Source organism: Peromyscus eremicus, chromosome 6 (genome assembly GCF_949786415.1).
Source record: "Peromyscus eremicus chromosome 6, PerEre_H2_v1, whole genome shotgun sequence".
Classification (NCBI taxonomy): Eukaryota; Metazoa; Chordata; class Mammalia; order Rodentia; family Cricetidae; genus Peromyscus; species Peromyscus eremicus.
Window position 1 is genome coordinate 68,521,641 of NC_081421.1, and position 16,970 is coordinate 68,538,610.

The 16,970-nt window shown below is 46.0% G+C and overlaps 2 protein-coding genes across 3 annotated transcripts; one reads left to right on the forward strand and one right to left on the reverse strand.

Moving 5' to 3' along the window:
* Nucleotides 1–1,014: 1,014 nt before the first annotated feature.
* Vps72 (vacuolar protein sorting 72 homolog) lies at nucleotides 1,015–16,372 on the forward strand. 2 transcript variants are annotated; one of them, XM_059265822.1, is made up of 7 exons: nucleotides 1,015–1,154; nucleotides 3,989–4,054; nucleotides 12,343–12,495; nucleotides 12,772–12,886; nucleotides 14,089–14,265; nucleotides 15,018–15,162; nucleotides 15,818–16,372. In XM_059265822.1, the coding sequence occupies exons 1-7, from the start codon at nucleotides 1,152–1,154 to the stop codon at nucleotides 16,203–16,205; spliced, it is 1,047 nt and encodes a 348-aa protein (XP_059121805.1). In that variant the 5' UTR covers nucleotides 1,015–1,151; the 3' UTR covers nucleotides 16,206–16,372. The 2 variants fall into 2 exon arrangements, with proteins under 2 accessions (XP_059121805.1, XP_059121804.1); XM_059265821.1 differs by lacking the exons at nucleotides 1,015–1,154; nucleotides 3,989–4,054 and adding an exon at nucleotides 5,295–5,492.
* Nucleotides 9,830–10,288, reverse strand: LOC131913271 (large ribosomal subunit protein uL24-like). Its single transcript, XM_059265823.1, has 2 exons — nucleotides 10,264–10,288; nucleotides 9,830–10,104 (listed from the first exon to the last, which is right to left on the reverse strand). Exons 1-2 carry the CDS (start codon nucleotides 10,286–10,288, stop codon nucleotides 9,830–9,832), a joined length of 300 nt encoding a protein of 99 aa, XP_059121806.1.
* Nucleotides 16,373–16,970: the final 598 nt, after the last annotated feature.

Genomic DNA, 16,970 nt, shown 5'->3' on the forward strand with positions numbered 1-16,970 from the left:
CATCACAACCACCAAGAATTCTTCCAGCCTTTTACTGTTTACGGTGCGGGCGTGTGGGACCTTCCTTCTCAAGACATGAGATCTGTTTGGTTTGCTTCAAACAATGCTAGACACAGTGACAGAGTTCAGTAAATGTAAAGGTTAGATAAATAAGTCAATGGGGATTTGTCAACAATATAACAACTAGAAAAGTGAGAAAAATACATAAAAAACCAAAGTTTAAAAGACCGGTGAAAACGACTACAGAACTCGATCAGACTGCATCACACAATCTTCCTCCGATCCAAAGTCCTCCTTAGTGTTCAGCTGCTAATTATATATACTCCAAAGGGCACGGAAAACAGAGGAATTCCATTCTAGTCTAATCTTCGTGTGAACTCTGCCCAGGTTTAGCAAAGAACTGTGGTGTCTGTGAACATTGTGGGGGCCCTAGTGAAGACCTTTCAAACAAACCGAGCTTCCGAAGAGCAAAGACTGCTTCATTCTTGTATGGCCATCTCCTGTCACGTCTTTGTAAAAGGAAGGCACTCAATAACTATTTGAGAAATGAATTTTAAAAAGGCATAGAAAAACAACCCTCAGATTATTGGCCCTAAGATGGCCTGGATACCTACCTAGATGTTTATCTGAAGGGAAAGCAGGACCAGAATCAAACATCTCCCATTCATTAACCTCAGATTTCTTCCTCTTCCTTCAAGACCTAAAATATTTGTTTCCTTACTGCCATCTGCTGGATTCTTTGTGCTCCCTTGGGTACTGAAAGTAGATAAACAGCGCTGTGCGTAGGTACCACGGAAGTATTGTATGTTTATGCTATACCTAAAACCTTCACCCAGCTGAATAGCAGAGTGCTAATTCTGAATTAGACACTGTGAGGCATAGGATCTGTCTCACAGGTACTCAGTAAATACTGTTGAGTAAATTGTCCATATTTCCAAAAAAAGCTTTCAGGTGCCTGGGGACTGTCAAGATGTCTCAGATGACCGAGGTTCTATCCCTGGGTCAATAAGGTGGGATAAGGGAATTGATCCAGCAGGGCAGTGGTCGTGCAAGCCTTTTAATCCCAGCACTAGGAGGCAGAGGCAGGCTAATCTCTGTGAGTTGAAGGCCAGCCTGGTCTACAAAGCCAGTTCCAGGACAGCCAGAGTTACATGGTGAGACCTTGTCTTAAAATAGTAGTAACAGCCGGGCGGTGGTGGCGCACGCCTTTAATCCCAGCACTCGGGAGGCAGAGCCAGGCGGATCTCTGTGAGTTCGAGGCCAGCCTGGTCTACCAAGTGAGTCCCAGGAAAGGCGCAAAGCTACACAGAGAAACCCTGTCTCGAAAAACCAAAAAAAAAAAAAAAAAAAAAAAAAAGAATAGAAAAAAAAATAGTAATAACAATAATATAATTATTGTTTAAAAATTTGGGTGTGGTGGTACATGACTGAGGTCCTAGCTACTCAAAAAGTTAAAGGAGAAAAATCTTGATTTCCAGAACAGCCTAGGCAATAGGCAAAGTAACATGTCTTTATCTTACAAAAAGGAGAGCTAGGAATGTTTAAGAAGCATTTTTAATCCCTAAATCTCTCTGCCCAAGCTCCTACTCAATCCCTGAGGTGTCCTCTGAATCATGGCGATACTCTTCCCTAGTAACATTCCTGGCATAGCAGAACTGGGGTGACGTGGCAAGGTGTGGAAGCAAGGCAGAGCAGAATGCGTGGGCTCAGTGCTCCTGAGGAAATGGAAAAGGGAGTTCACCAATACATACTTTCAGGAGTCAGGCAATCCGGTGACCTCAACGCAGGGCCACCCATTCAGTCTTTTTTTTTTTTTTTTGGTTTTTCGAGACAGGGTTTCTCGGTAGCTTTGGAGCCTGTTATGGACTAGCTCAGTAGACTAGGCTGGCCTCGAACTCACAGAGATCCACCTGCCTCTGCCTCCTGAGTGCTGGGATTACAGGCATGCACCACCACCGCCCGGCTGCATTCAGTCTTAAATGCATGTGAACGTGCTTTTTTTTTTTTTTTTTTTTTTTTTTTTTTTTTTTTTGGTTTTTTGAGACAGGGTTTCTCTGTGTAGCTTTGCGCCTTTCCTGGAACTCACTTGGTAGCCCAGGCTGGCCTCGAACTCACAGAGATCTGCCTGGCTCTGCCTCCCGAGTGCTGGGATTAAAGGCGTGCGCCACCACCGCCCGGCGTGAACGTGCTTTATCAAAGCACCTTTGGGGGCTAGGGATGTAATTCAGTGGCAGAGAGCTTGCCTGTCTTGTACAAGACCCTGAATTTAATCACTGACACTGGAAAAAAAAAACAGTAAAAGAACGAGTACCTTATTTATTTATTTAGTCTTTCATTAATTACCTAGCCCTGGCTTTATCCCAGGCACTCAGAATTCCTAGTATAGAACAGATACAACTCTTATCCTCACTTGGAATGTACCTCAGTAGTTGAGTGCTTCTTCAGTATTCCTGAGGTCTTGAGTTCAATTCTCAGCAATGAAGAGGGAAAAAAACAGCAAAAAGGAAAAAAATCTCTTTTCAACATAGCATGAAACAATCAAAAGACCAAGGCAGACCAGTTCAAGACTGACTGGGTTACCATTGAGTTCTAAGTTAGGTTGGATTACATAATGAGACCCTATCTCAAAAAACAAAACTCAGTGGGTAGAGATGCTTGCCATCAAGCCTAATGACCTGACTTTAAGCCCCAGGTTCCACATAGTAAAAGGGGAGAGCCAATTCCTGCAAATTGTCTTCTGACCTCCACACCAGTACAGTGGCATGTGCTCACACACATGAATACAAACACACAGTTTTAAAAAATGTAATAAAAATTTAAATATATTCTTTTTAAAAAAAAAAGTCAAGAATGGGCCAGACAGTGGTGGTACATGCCTTTAATTTCAGTACTCCTGAGGCAGAGGCAAATGTTGTATCTTTGAGTTTGAGGCCAGCCTGGTCTACAGAGTGAGTTCCAGGACAGCCAGGGCTACACAGAGAAAGCCTGTCTTGAAAAACAAAACAAAACAAAAATCAAGAATGGTATCACACACCTACAATTCCAGCAGTTAGGAGATGGAAGCAGAATGATCAGGCGTTTAAGGCCTGCCTCAGCTGTAAGGGGATTTGGAGGGCAGCTGGAGTTACATGAGACCCTATATTAAGAAAACAAAACAAGTCAGTTTTTGTGGTGCACACCTTTAACTCCAGCACAGAGGCAGGCAGACCTCTGTCAGTTTGAAGCCAGCAGAGAGAGTTCTAGGACAGCCAGAACTACACAGTGATACCCTGTTTCAAAAACAACAACAAAACAAACAAAGAAATCAAAAGATCACAAACAAATGGGGACAGGACAATAAGTCACTGGAATAAATTAATAAGTATTAGCATAGAAGTGTAAGAGTGCTATATTTCAGAACTGTATTTTCAGAACAAACAATGAGAACAAAAGTTGACCCAGTCTTGACAACGAAGACTTTGAATTTGGAACTATTTTAGAGGCTCTAGGAGACATCCTTTCCATGATTACGGAAGCTGTGTCTAGAAAGAGAAGAATGGGTGTTTGGGAACACTTCATTGTCCTATATGGTTTTAAATTTGCCAATAGAGAGGAAAGGAATGCTAAAGCGAAGGAAAAACCTAGAAATGTGATGGAATTGAGTGACGGAAGAGTGACACCAAAATAGGGTGATTGTAGAAGGGGCGAATCTGCAGAGACAGGGAGATGGAGGACCTTAGTACAGTTTCTCACACCCACCATGGACTTCTCTTCATTGCTACTCCATAACTGTTATGAATAGTAATGTAAATATCTATGTTTTCCAATGGTCTTTGGCAACCCCTGTGAAAGGGTCATTTGACCTCCTAAAGGGATTGAGAACCATTGACCTAGAAGCTCATGTTAATGACAGTTTCCTACTAATGTTTACTATGAACTTACTAAACACTGCTAAACAGTTTACAAGGGTTATATCCCTTCGCCTCAACAATCATGTCTCACTTTACAGGTGAAAAATGTGAGATTCAGAAATGGAAAGCTACTTGTCGTGGGTCACACAGCTACAACTTTCAAGGTAAGTCTATGGATTTATTTTGTTTTGTCCAGATCTTCCAGTTCAGTCTCTCTCCCAAGAGCTGAGATTACAAGTTTAAAATATCACACTGGGCTTTTGTTGCTGCTGTTTCTTTTTGTTATCGTTGTTTTGAGGCAGAGCCACATTTTGTAGCCCTGGCTGGCCTAGAACTTGCCATGTAGAACAAGCATAGATCTTTAATTCATAGAGATCCCTGGCCTCTGCCTCCTGAGTGTTGGAATTCAAAAGGTGTGGAACACGAGGCCAGGTTCTTAGCTGCTTGTAGGTTGTTGTTTTTCTTTCTTTAGACAAAAGCTTTCTATGTGGCTGAGGCTGGCCTGGAACTTCCTATGGTAACCCAAGCTGGCCACCAACTGTGATCCTCCTGCCTCAGACACCCAAGTGCTGGAGGTTACAGATCTCTGCAATCACCTCTGCTTTTAAGGTTCTGTTCTCTGTCTGTTGTCTTTGAGATAAGGGTTTCTCTGTGTAACCCTGGTTGTGGGGGTGGGGGGGGGACTCCTTCTGTAGCCCTGACTGGCCTTAAACTAAGAGATCCGCCTGCCTCTGCCTTCCTAGTGCTGGGATTAAAGACATGCGCCACCACCAGTGGCCTTCAGGTTCTGTTCTTAATTACAATAATATGATAGGGATAGAATCTAGAGAGCATGCAGACTAAACAAGCACACCTCCACTGTGCTATATCCCCAGGCTTCTTTTCGTTTTTAGATTTTGAAACAGTTCTACTACACTAGTTAGGCATGAGTTTGTTATTCTCCTGCCCTATAGTTGCTGAGAATATAGAACTGACTGCCATTGGAGTTTTCAAGGTGGGAAGTGAAAAAGCCAAAATTTTTAGAAAGGCTCCTACTAGCAGAATTAAAATCAAAGTGTTGGTGGAGCGGGGAAAGCAAGCTTGCCTAAGGGGCCTAATGCCTCACGCCTTTAGTTCCAGCACTCAGGTAGACAGGCAGGAGGAGCTCTATGAGTTCGAGGCCAGCCTGCTCTAGACAGTTACAGGCCGGCCAGGACTGTACAGTGAGACCCTGTCTGAAAGAACAAACAAACAAAAAAGGTGGGTAAGGTGGAGGGGGAATCCTGGTACTGTCCTAGTCTCTGACTAAAAGTGGCCAAGACTGCTTGGTAGAGAAGGCGACTTAGAGGCGGGATTTAGAACAGCTCTACGCTCGGCTGCTTTTGCCTGTAGACGCCGGACTTCCGCCATTGGCGGCCGCCCGGAGGAAGTAGTGTCGAGCGCCGATCTCCGAGAACCCGAGCTGGGCTAGGGGCTGCGGGTGGCGGCGCAGTCTCCGTGGGCGCTATGAGTTTGGCGGGGGGCCGGGCCCCTCGGAAGACCGCCGGGAACCGGCTCTCTGGGCTCCTGGAAGCAGAGGAGGAAGATGAATTCTACCAGACAACTTACGGGGGTTTCACAGAGGCAAGAGCCGGGCCCAGGAAGAGGGAAGGGGGAAGCGGAGTCTTGTAGGGAAAAACCCTGGACAAAGAGGAAGGGGGCGGGGAGTAGAGAGGTGCTGTGAGAGCCAATGCTCCGCCTGAATGGCGGAGTCGGAGGGACACTGTGCGTCTTTGCGTCGGCTTTGCAATTTTCTTGTCCTGCTGTCGGGTTTCTGCAAAAAGGAACCACTTCAGAATCAGGAAATTAGCATCTCAGTTTTCAGCTTTCAAATCACTGTGTACGATTTTCTTAGATGACTCTTTATTGGCTGTTCTAAGAGAATCCCCATTTATTTCCACCGTAGAAACAAAGTTGCAGTTTCTAATTAAATTTAGCTTCTTTTCATTCTCAGATTTGTAAGGTCTGTAACATTAGAGTTCAGTTTTTGTTTTTGTTTTTTTACGTTCAGGATTCACTCGTGGCTGAATTTTTATTAACAGAAACTATTCATTGATTGACTCTATGTTGAACACCCAGGTCAGCGTACCATATGTGATAGGTTGTGGTGGGCTCCTAGGAAACATACTAAAAACTGCCCTGGGGTTGGGACTATAGTTTGTGGCTTAGTGGTAGACCACTTGCTTAGTAAGCCCTGGATCCTGGGTTACCAGGCCCTGGAAAAAATAAAAAAAAGGAAACCCCATCCTGCAGAGGAACTGTCTGGGTTCACAGTCAACTAAGATACTTTATGATAAAGTCTTAAAATTAAGGAAATATGGGATGCTCTGGTAACAGGTGAGAGATTTGTGGGGGGTTTTGTTTGTTTTGATTTTTGGTTTTTGGTTTTTGGTTGGTTGGTTGGTTGGTTGTCTTTCTTTTGGGACAGAGTTTCTCTGTGTAGCTTTTTACGCCTTTCCTGGAACTCACTGTAGCCCAGGCTGTCCTCGAACTCACAGAGCTCCTCCTGCCTCTGCCTCCCGAGTGCTGGGATTAAAGGCGTGCGCCATCACCGCCCGGCATGTTTTGTTTTTTAAGTTCTATTTGTGTGCCCGCATATGAAGATCAGAGTTCACTCTCCATCCATCCTAGGAGCCACAGGAATGAGCTCAGATGGCCAGGGTTGGGCAGCAAGCTGCTTTACCCACTGAGCCCTCTTGAAGGCCCCAGAGTGGTTGAGAATAGGCACTCATGGGAAAATAACATTTAAACTGAGGACATTATAAAAAGTAGGCCTTGGTTGGATGAAGAGTGGGGGAAGAGATGAAATAGAGTATATAGAGACACTCAAGTCCTGGTGTGAGACCTCCAAGTCTGCTTTTGTTCTCTAGGAGAATAAAGATTGAGGGTGTAGAATAAAGAATCAAGGCTAGAGGGTGTAGGACTGAGCTGGATTTTTTTTTTGGGGGGAGGGGGTTGTTTTGTTTTTGTTTTTTAGATTTTTAGAGACAGGGTTTCTCTTTGTAACAGCCCTGACTGTCCTGGAACTCACTTTATAGATCAGGCTGAACTCAGAGATCCACCTGCCTCTGCCTCCTAAGTGCTGTGATTAAAGGCCCAGCACTTGTTTTTGTTTTTTTGAGACAGGGTCTCTCTACATAGCCCTGGCTGTCTTGGAACTCCCTATGTAGACCAGTCTGGCTTCACAGAGATCCACCTGCCTCTGCCTCCCATACCCAGCTTAGGTGCTCCCCCCACAAGGAATACCTCCTCCCATGTAGCCCTAGAACTTGCTTTGTAGACCAGGCTGTCCTGGAACTCAGAGATTCACCTGCCTTTGCCTCCTGAGTGCTGGGATTAAAGGCGTGTGCCATATGCCTGGCCTTATATAGCTTTTTTAAAATAGGGTTACTTAGCCAGCCTCAAAGTTGAGGCAGCCCTCTGCCTCAGACTCCTGAATCCTGGAACTGTGGTTACTTGTCACTACCCTTGGATTCCCCCTCCCACCTCCCCAGTCAGATTTTGCTGTTTCCAGGATGAGTTGCATCCTGACTCAGCCATCTATATAAAACTAGTGAGATAAGCCTAAAAGGGCAGTGGCAGAAAGAAACCTGGACAAGGGCTGTCTGGGGATATCACTGTTGTTCAGGGCTAATTTGCTTAGCATGCCTGAAGACCTGGGCTCCATCTCCCAGCACTGTGGGATAGAGGTGGGTATGGGGCACTGTTGAGTAGGGTTGAAGGGAAATTTTTGAAAAACAGAGTAGATAAGACTTTATGACTGACTAGGAGCCTCTACTACGTATACAGCTTTAATAAACTAGTTTAAAATAGATCTCTCTCATTCTTCCTCTAAGGTTCATTTTCCTATTTCTGTCATTTTATGAGATGTTATTTAATAGGTGCACCTCATGCTTCCAAAAAAGATTTAAGAACGGTTACAATAGAAACAAAAATTAGGAGCAGTAAAAATAGAAAATGAGCAAAACAAAATGTATTCATGTATGGAACTTTCAGACTAAAAGTATTAATTGGAAAAATCAGAAGTAATTGTGCCAAGAATCTGTGCTAAAGTGGAAATGGCGTTTGATAGCTGTAAGCTTGCTGGCAGCCAGACTGAAGTGTATAGTATATTCAAGAAAGACCAACTTAGTTAGCATTAAATTCTAGGGAGAGGCTGGGCATGGTGGCACACACCTTTAATCCCAGCACTCAGGAGGCAGAGGCAGGCGGATCTCTGTGAGTTCGAGGCCAGCCTGGTCTACCGAGTGAGATCCAGGACAGGCACCCACACACACACACACACACACACACACACACACACACACACACACACACGTTAGGAAGAGTGGTGGTCATTTGTGCTGGATTAAACTCCGGCTGGCTCGGGGTTTCAGCCATTTGTTATTTGCTTGCTTTGGCAACATGTGCACAACAGTTAATCCATTAGCTGAGTCACTGATTGAAGAGAGAGCAGGGCTCGGGGTGCTGCTGTCCAGTCCAGCTGACTTCCCCTCATCTCCAGTGTAGCTGCCATTTGTGTCTTACCCTGTATTACCTCAGGCTGCACTTGAGGTTTCGTGCTCTAGCCCTTCTCGCTCCCATAGCCTTCTGAAACATCCCATGTACGTACCCCACATCCGCAGCGGCTCCCATTATCCACAGTAGTATTCAGATATTTTTCTGTCCCAACACACATGAAGAACACATTTCTCTCAGTAATTGTGCCTCAACAGTGATGATCCGCAGTGGGAGAGGTCAGCAGATGAGGGAGGTGAGACTCACTGGTCTACAGATTAATTCCTAAATGTATTACCTTGACATTTCCATTTTTCCATAGAGGGGCTGGAGTCAGGCTGGAGCACTGGCTGCTTTTGCAGAGGACCTGGATTTGGTTCCCATCTCCCACATGAGAGTTCACAACCATTCACAACTCTTCATTCCAAAGGACCTGATTCCTCTTCTGGCAGCCCTGAGCACTAGACACACACCCACACATGCACATACACACATGCAAGCAAGATCCGTATCCACGTGCAATCAATGTGTTTCTCCATTGGGAAGAAGGTAGCTTCTTTCGAACCTAGGGAGAATTCACTGTTGGAAGGAGGCTGTGCCAGAGTTAGAGCAGTCAGCTAACACGCTCCTTTTTTCCTTTCAATGTTTGCTGTTTGTTTGTGGGGGAGGCTCATGCGCCACATCTGTTCTTGAAAGTCAAAGGACAACTTGAAGGAGTTGCTCTGTCTACCAGGTGGTCCTGGGATCAGGTCTTTGGGCTTGGTGGAAAGCTTCTTTCCTGCTGGGCCACCTCACTGGCCTAATACAGCTTCGTGGCAGGGAAAAACTCTGTGCTTGGGTCTAAATCCTCATTCCATAAATATGCTGTGTGCGTGTCTGCTTTTCCACCTACCTGTGATTCATTCTTCCCTCTTGGCTGTTTTAAACACTACCATGTATTAATTACATCAAGGCCCATGTCCTTTTTGTCCTTCAGAGTAGTACAGGTTCAGCAAACTTCAGTTAGCTCAAATCTGGCTCACTACCATGAGACTGTCATAAAAACAAAACAAAGTGATTAAGAGCAAGTACTGCTGCTCTTCCAGAGGACCTGAGTTCAGTTCCCAGCATGCTGTCTTCTGAACTGCATAGGGACCTTCACTCACTTAGCATACACACACACACACACACACACACACACACACACACACACACACACACACACACACACAAAGACCCTGAGGAAAAGAGAAGAAAAATTTCCCAGACTCTGGCTTTTTTAAAGGAGTAAAGTCTAAAGTTTAGACCTCTTGGATTGCCAGGCTGTTCTAATTTGCAGCTTTTTTTTTTTTTTAACTTAAGCCGTCTTTAATGAAAGTTGTGTATGAGATGCCCCCACTCCTGCATCTTCTCAATTGTTTCTCCCTTGTGTCTGCCCTTCATTCCTATGGGCGAGACTCAGCTTTCCTTTCCAGGACCTTTTGGTGGTCTTTGTCCAGCTTTAGCCTGGTGGTAACCACCTTGCTGGGGTGGATGCCCGCATGGAGAGTTGTGCCATTAGCCTTTTCTCGCCGCACTTGTTCAGTGTAGATGACGTATTTCTTCCTGGATGCTTGGACCACTTGGCCAGTCTGCTGGCCTTTGTCGTGTCCTCGGACAGCCTGGACTTCATCATCCTTTCGAATGGGCATAGACCGAACATTGTACTTCTGTCTCAGCTCTTTGGGAAGAGGGGAAGACAAAGCGGTGGTGGCACACACCTTTAACCCCAGCACTTGGGAGACAGAGGCAGGCGAATCTCTGAGTTAGAGGCCAGCCTGGTCTATAGAGTGAGCTCCAGGACAGCTAGGACTATACAGAGAAACCCTGTCTTAAAAACCAAAAAGAAGAGGAGGGGAAGACATGGTCTTCCTCCAACTGTGAGAAGGTGAACTGAAATGCTGTGGGAGGTTCTCAGTTCATCAGAAGTCACAAAGGGATTGGACTTCATTTTGGTGGCAGTGATCAGCAATGGCCACAAAAGGCTGCCTTTTGTTTTGAGACAGGATTTCTCCACATAGGTCTGGCTGTCCTATAACTCACTCTATAGACCAAACTGGCTTCACAGAGATCCACCTGCCTCTGCCTCCCGAGTGCTGGAATTGCAGGTGTGCACCACTAATGCCCAGCTTGCAACATTTTAAACACTGGTAGGGATTGAACCCAGAGTCTGTCACATGCTAAGCAAGCACTCTACCACTGAGCTATAGTTCCAGCCAAAAGTGTAGCCCAGACTGGCCTCAAACTCATGATCCTTCCTGGTATGTGCCACATTTGGCTGTTTTTGTTTTTGTTTATGTGGGTTTTTAAAAAAAGGATTTATTTTTGTTTTATTTATTTATTAATTTTTATTTTATTTATTTGTTGTTTTTGAGACAGGGTTTCTCTATATAACAGCTCTGGCTGTGCTGGAACTCACTTTGTAGATCAGGCTGGCCTCAAACTCACAGAGATCCTCTTGCCTCTACCTCTTGAGTGCTGGGATTAAAGGCATGTGCCACCACTGCCTGGCTAATATATTTTTATTTTATGTATATGGATGTTTTGCTTTATTGATTGTTTGTACACCAAATGTCTGCACTGCTCGTGGATATAAGAAGAGGGTAGGATCCCCGGGAACTGGATGTATAGGTAGTAGTCAGCTGCTATGTGGGTGCCTACACCTGGACCCTGGTCTTCCAGAATTGCAGTAAGTGCCATCTCTCTAGCCCCAGTCCCAGTTTCTGTGTTTTTGAGACAAGGTTTTGTGTTCCTCAGGCTGGCCTCAAACTGGCAACATGGCCAAAGATGACTTTGAATTTGTTTTTTGTTATTAAATTATTGTTTATCTTTATTTTTATGTGCACTGGTGTTTTGCCTGCATTTGTGCCTGTATGAGGTTGTCATATCCCCTGGATCTAGAGCTACAGACAGTTGTGAGCTGCCATGTGGTGCTGGGAATTGAACTTTGATCCTCTGGAAGAGCAGCCAGTGCTCTTAACCTCTGAGCCATCTCTCCAGGCCACAGTGACTTTGAACTTGTGACCCTCCTGCTTCCACCTCCTTAGCACTGGGATTGCAGTTATGCAGCACTACACCTGGATAATGGAGTGCAGGGGATTGAATCCAAGGCCTCATTAATACTGCATAAGCGTTCTACCAACTGACATGTGACCTCTTCCCTTATTTAGTTTTTTGGGAGCAGCATCTCTTATAACCCAGGCCTGACTTGAACCTCTAATTAGCCAAGGAATTTGCTATCTTTGTTTCTTTGCGTTAAAACTTATATTCGTGGGGGCTGGAGAGATGGCTCAGAGGTTAAGAGCACTGACTGCTCTTCCAGAGGTCCTGAGTTCAATTCCCAGCAACCACATGGCGGCTCACAACCGTCTGTAACGAGATCTGGCGCCCTCTTTTGGCCTGCAGTCATACATGCTGTATACATAATAAATAAATAAATCTTTAAAAAAAAAAACTTATATAAACTTATATTCGTGTTTTTGTTTCAAGTAGAGACTCACTCTGTAGCTTATGCTGTCGCAGACCTCACTGTGTAACCCAGGCCCAGCTCAAACTCACAGCAATCTTCTTGCCTAGGCTTCCTGAATGTGGGATTATAGGCATGAACCATCGTGACTCATGGCTTAGCTACAACTTCTTTTCGTAACTATGTCATGTCCTTCAGTGAATGCGGCCAAACCACATCCTTTAGATCCCCAGTTATGAGCATGGTGTTACAGATGACATAGGCTAGTTGTCTGTGACACTGGAAGGCAGCGGTACTCAGCTAGGAACCATGGGCTGGAAAGGCTTTGTCTGTGGGGAGTGAAAAGCTAAATAGGAAAGAATCCGAGATCCCTATCAGGGGAGTGAATTAGTCCACCTCCTTCTCCAGGAACTTTAATGGTGCCAGCCAGTTCTCATCTCCCTTTGTCCTCAGGAGTCTGGAGATGATGAGTACCAGGGGGACCAGTCTGACACAGAGGATGAGGTAGACTCCGACTTCGACATTGATGAAGGGGATGAGCCGTCCAGTGACGGAGAAGCAGAGGAGCCAAGAAGGAAGCGCAGAGTCGTCACCAAAGCCTATAAGGTACAAAGGAACCTTGATTTCCTCGGACACCAAGGAAACCTTTGTGTGTGGGGGATGGGGGGATTTTTTGTTTGTTTGTTTCCTGCTATGTAGCCCTGGCTGGCCTCAAACTCGAGACTTGCCTGCCTCTGCTTCCCATGCGCTGGGATTAAAGGCATGTGCCACCATCCCCAGCTCCTTGGACTGTTCTTAACTGTTCTCCTCCTGCCAGGTGCTAGTTTTCTCTGATAAAACTCTCACCTTTACCTTATCTCTTCTGTTTTCTGGTGTCCCCAGGAGCCTCTCAAGAGCTTGAGGCCTCGAAAGGTCAGCACCCCAGCAAGCAGCTCCCAGAAGGCCCGGGAGGGGAAGGCACTGCTGCCGCCGGAGCTCCAGGATGACGGCTCTGACAGTGAGTTTAACTGTCTGTCTGTCCGTCCGCACTGAGTTTCCCAAGGTTGAGAACTGTGTTGTCGTATGAGGAGAGTCCTTCTGTCTGTGTGTGTGTCTGCTACTGGAGTGTATGTGCACTTGTATGTGCCATGCAGGCAGAGGCCAGGAGAGCTGGAGTTAGTTACTGGGGGGGGGCTTGTTACATTGTGCCCGTGAAAGTCCTTATTCTTAGAAATACACCTGGGTCTGATGATGCAGGCCTGTATCGCAACCAGTCAAGAGGCTGCAGCAGGAGAATCACAAGTTGAAGGCCAACTTCTGTGCTACAGAGCAAGTTCAAGCCCACCCAACAATTTAGTGGGAATGTCTCAAATTCAAAACTTGAGGGCTGACAGATGTCTTGGTAGGTAAGGTGTTTGTTGCCAAGCCTGACGACCTGAGTTCTGTCCCTAGGACCCACATGGTGGAAAGAGAGCCAACTCCTGAAAATTCTCTGATTTCTACATGTGCCGCCCCCCGCCCCCCATAGATGAATGTAATAAAAAAAGTTTAAGGTACTAATAAAATATAACTTAGGAAAATGTCTGGAGATGTAACTAGTGGTAGAGTTCTTAAGCCTCAATACCACACACAAAAAAAAAACCTAAAATATTTAAGAGAAAGCTGTGTACAACTTAACCCTTAAGTCATTAAAAAAATAATAGTAAGCTGGGTGGCGGCGCACGCCTTTAATCCCAGCACTTGGGAGGCAGAGGCAGACGAATCTCTGTGAGTTTGAGGTCAGCCTGGTCTACAGAGTGAGATTCAGGACAGGCACCAAAACTACATAGAGACACGCTGTCTCGAAAAACCAAAAAAACAACAACAACAACAAAAAAAACATAATAATAATAATAGTAATATACAGACTGAAATGGGGTGCGATGTTTACAATAGATGATATGATTAAAGGCTGTAGGCATTATTTGTATTACATTTTTTTTAAGCTTAAGTTGTTGTTGCTATTGTTTTTAATTTTTAGCTGGGTGTGATGTTGCACGCCTTTAATCCGATCGCCCCAGAGGTAGAGGCAGGAGGATGCTCTGAGTGAGGTCAGGCTGGTCTACATAGTGAGTTCTAGGACAGCCAGGGCTACATCGTTGGAGTCCTGTCTTTTAAAAAAAGGAGAATAGAGAAAGTAGAAATGAATTCAGAGATTTCTTCCCATCCCACTTTCTACAGGTCGGAAGTCTATGCGTCAGTCTACAGCTGAGCATACTCGACAAACTTTCCTTCGGGTTCAAGAGAGGCAAGGACAGTCCCGGAGGCGAAAGGGTCCCCACTGTGATCGACCGCTCACCCAGGACGAGCTGCTCAGGGAGGCCAAGATCACAGAAGAGCTCAACTTACGTTCACTGGGTCAGTCTGTGCTTTGGGAAAGTAGGTGGAGGCACTGAGGTTGCATGAGAAAAACTGAAACCTGGAGGCAGAGAAATGGAGATTTGAGGCAAAAGAATTAGAAAGTTCACATTTAACAGTCCCAGCTCGCCAGGTGGTGGTGGTGCATGCCTTTAGCCCCTGCACTCTCTGGGGAACAAGTGGCAGGTGGATCTCTGTGAATTCAAGGCCAGCCAGAGCTACATAATGAGACCATGTCTCCCTGCAGACAAACAAGGAAACTCATCAGGAATTGTATTTCAGCTGAAAACTGGACAAACGCTGAGTGATCTGACGTCATGTCTGGGCCAGGAGCAGGCTGACAGGCTATTTGGGGTTGGGAGGAATATGCTGGGAAATGAACTCTTCCTACTTGAGATTCTTCCCGTCCTGAGTAAGGATGGACTTCTCTAGCTGGCCAGAGTGGAGAGTGACAGTGACTAGGTTGATGATTAAGATCACAGGACAGGGCCCAGTGAGACCCGAGACGGCTCAGCAGGCCAAGGCACTTGCCACCAAGCCCGGCGACCTGAGTTTGATCTCTGGAATCCACATGATATAAACAGGGAACTGACTCCAGCAAGTTGTCCTCTGACCTCTACACATGTGGATGTGTGTACATGCACATATACACTCATACATACATAAATGTAACTTAAATAGATCACGGACCAGAGCTAGAGTGTGGGGAAGGCAAACTGACCATTCGCTCCTTTCTCCTTCTGATCCTGAAGAGACCTATGAAAGGCTTGAAGCAGACAAAAAGAAGCAGGTTCACAAGAAGCGGAAGTGCCCGGGGCCGATAATCACCTACCATTCTGTGACAGTGCCGCTTGTTGGGGAGCCCGGTCCCAAGGAGGAGAATGTGGATGTGGAAGGGTGAGTGCCTCCCGTGTGCCTGGCTTCTCTAGACACTTCCCCACTGCACACTTCAGATCTTACCCTGCACTCGGCTCATTTCTTCCTCCTGTTTTGTTTTCTTGAGCCGTCTCACTCTATGTAGCTCTGGCTGGCCTGAACTCACTATGTAGCCCAGGCTAGTCCCAAACTCATGATCTACCCCATCTATCTCCTTAGTACTCGCTCTGTAAATCAGGCTGGCCTCGAACTCACAGAGATCCGCCTGCCTCTGCCTCCTGAGTGCTGGGATTAAAGGCGTGTTCCACCACTGCCCAATATTTTTATTTATTTGTTTGTTTATTTTTAAGTGCATATCAGTGTTTTGCTTGCATGTATGTCTGGCCTGGTGCCCATTGAGGCCAGAAGAAGGAGACAAATTCCATGAAACTGGAGTGACAGATGGTGTGAGCCACTGTTTGGGTGCTGGGACTCAAACCCATGTGCTCTTAACTGCTGAGTTGTCTTTCCAGCCCTGTGCCCAGCTCTTTTTTGTTGACACAGGTACTCGCTCTGTCTCTCCAGTGGCTTGAAACTCAGGGGATTCATCTTCCCTCAGTCTCTTAAATACTGACGTTACAGGCTTGAATTTCTTGCCTTCCCAGCATTTGGTGACTCTTCTGTCTTTTGCCCTCAGACTTGACCCTCCTCCCACAGCTTCTGCATTGACTCCACATGCTGGGACTGGACCTGCAGTCCCTCCTGCTCACTGCTCACGTACCTTCATCACATTTAGTGATGATGCAACATTTGAAGAGTGCTTCCCCCAAGGGCGACCCCCCAAGGTCCCTGTTCGGGAGGTCTGCCCAGTGACCCATCGTCCAGCTTTGTACCGGGACCCTGTTACAGACATACCCTATGCCACTGCTCGAGCCTTCAAGATCATTCGTGAGGCCTACAAGAAGTACATCACTGCCCATGGACTGCCACCCACTGCCTCAGCCCTAGGCCCTGGTCCCCCAGCCCCTGAGCCACTCCCTGGCTCTGGGCCCCGAGCCTTGCGTCAGAAGATTGTCATCAAATAGATACTTGCTCTTTAGAAACGTCTTTCCTCTGCTGACCCGGGCTCGGTTCTGCTCTTCCCTTTGTCCCAGCAGATCTTGGGTGTGTTTTTTTTTTCCAACTTTCCTCCCCTGTACATGGTTTGGTTTTGTTGTCATTTTTTTATGCTAATAAAATGGTAAAATCCTTATATGTGGTGTGTAGGATTGGGCAAGATATATTTGTGAGTGTGTGAGTGTGTTTGTATATTTGGGTTGTTTTAGTTTTGTTTGTGCTAGGATTAACACACGGCCTTGTTCGTGCTGGAGAAGTGGTCCACCACTGAGACACCTCATTTGTTTTCTCCTCTCCCTCCCTCTTCTTTTTCTCTCTCTCTTTTGAGACAGGGGTCCCTGCATAGCCCAGGCTGGCCCCAGATAAGATCTCCCTGCCTTCCAAGTGCTAAAGTTAGTTTTGGCTGTTACACCCTGTTCCTAGGCCTTTGTACTGTTGGGTCGCTCTTGTAAGGAACTGTCTTTTTTTTTTTTAATGTATGTGGGTATTTGTCTGCATGTATATGAACACAGTGTACATACATGGTGTACACAGAGGCCAGAAGTTGCTGGATCCCCTAGAACTGGAGTTACAGGTGATTGTGAGCCACGATGTGGGTGCTGGGAATTGAACCTGGGTCCTCTGGAAGAGCAGCCAGTGCTCTTAACTTGTTCTGAGCCATCTCTCTAGCCCCAAGCCCCCTTTTTTTTGTTGTTGTTGTTTGTTTTTGTTTTTTGAAACAGAGTTTCTCTGTG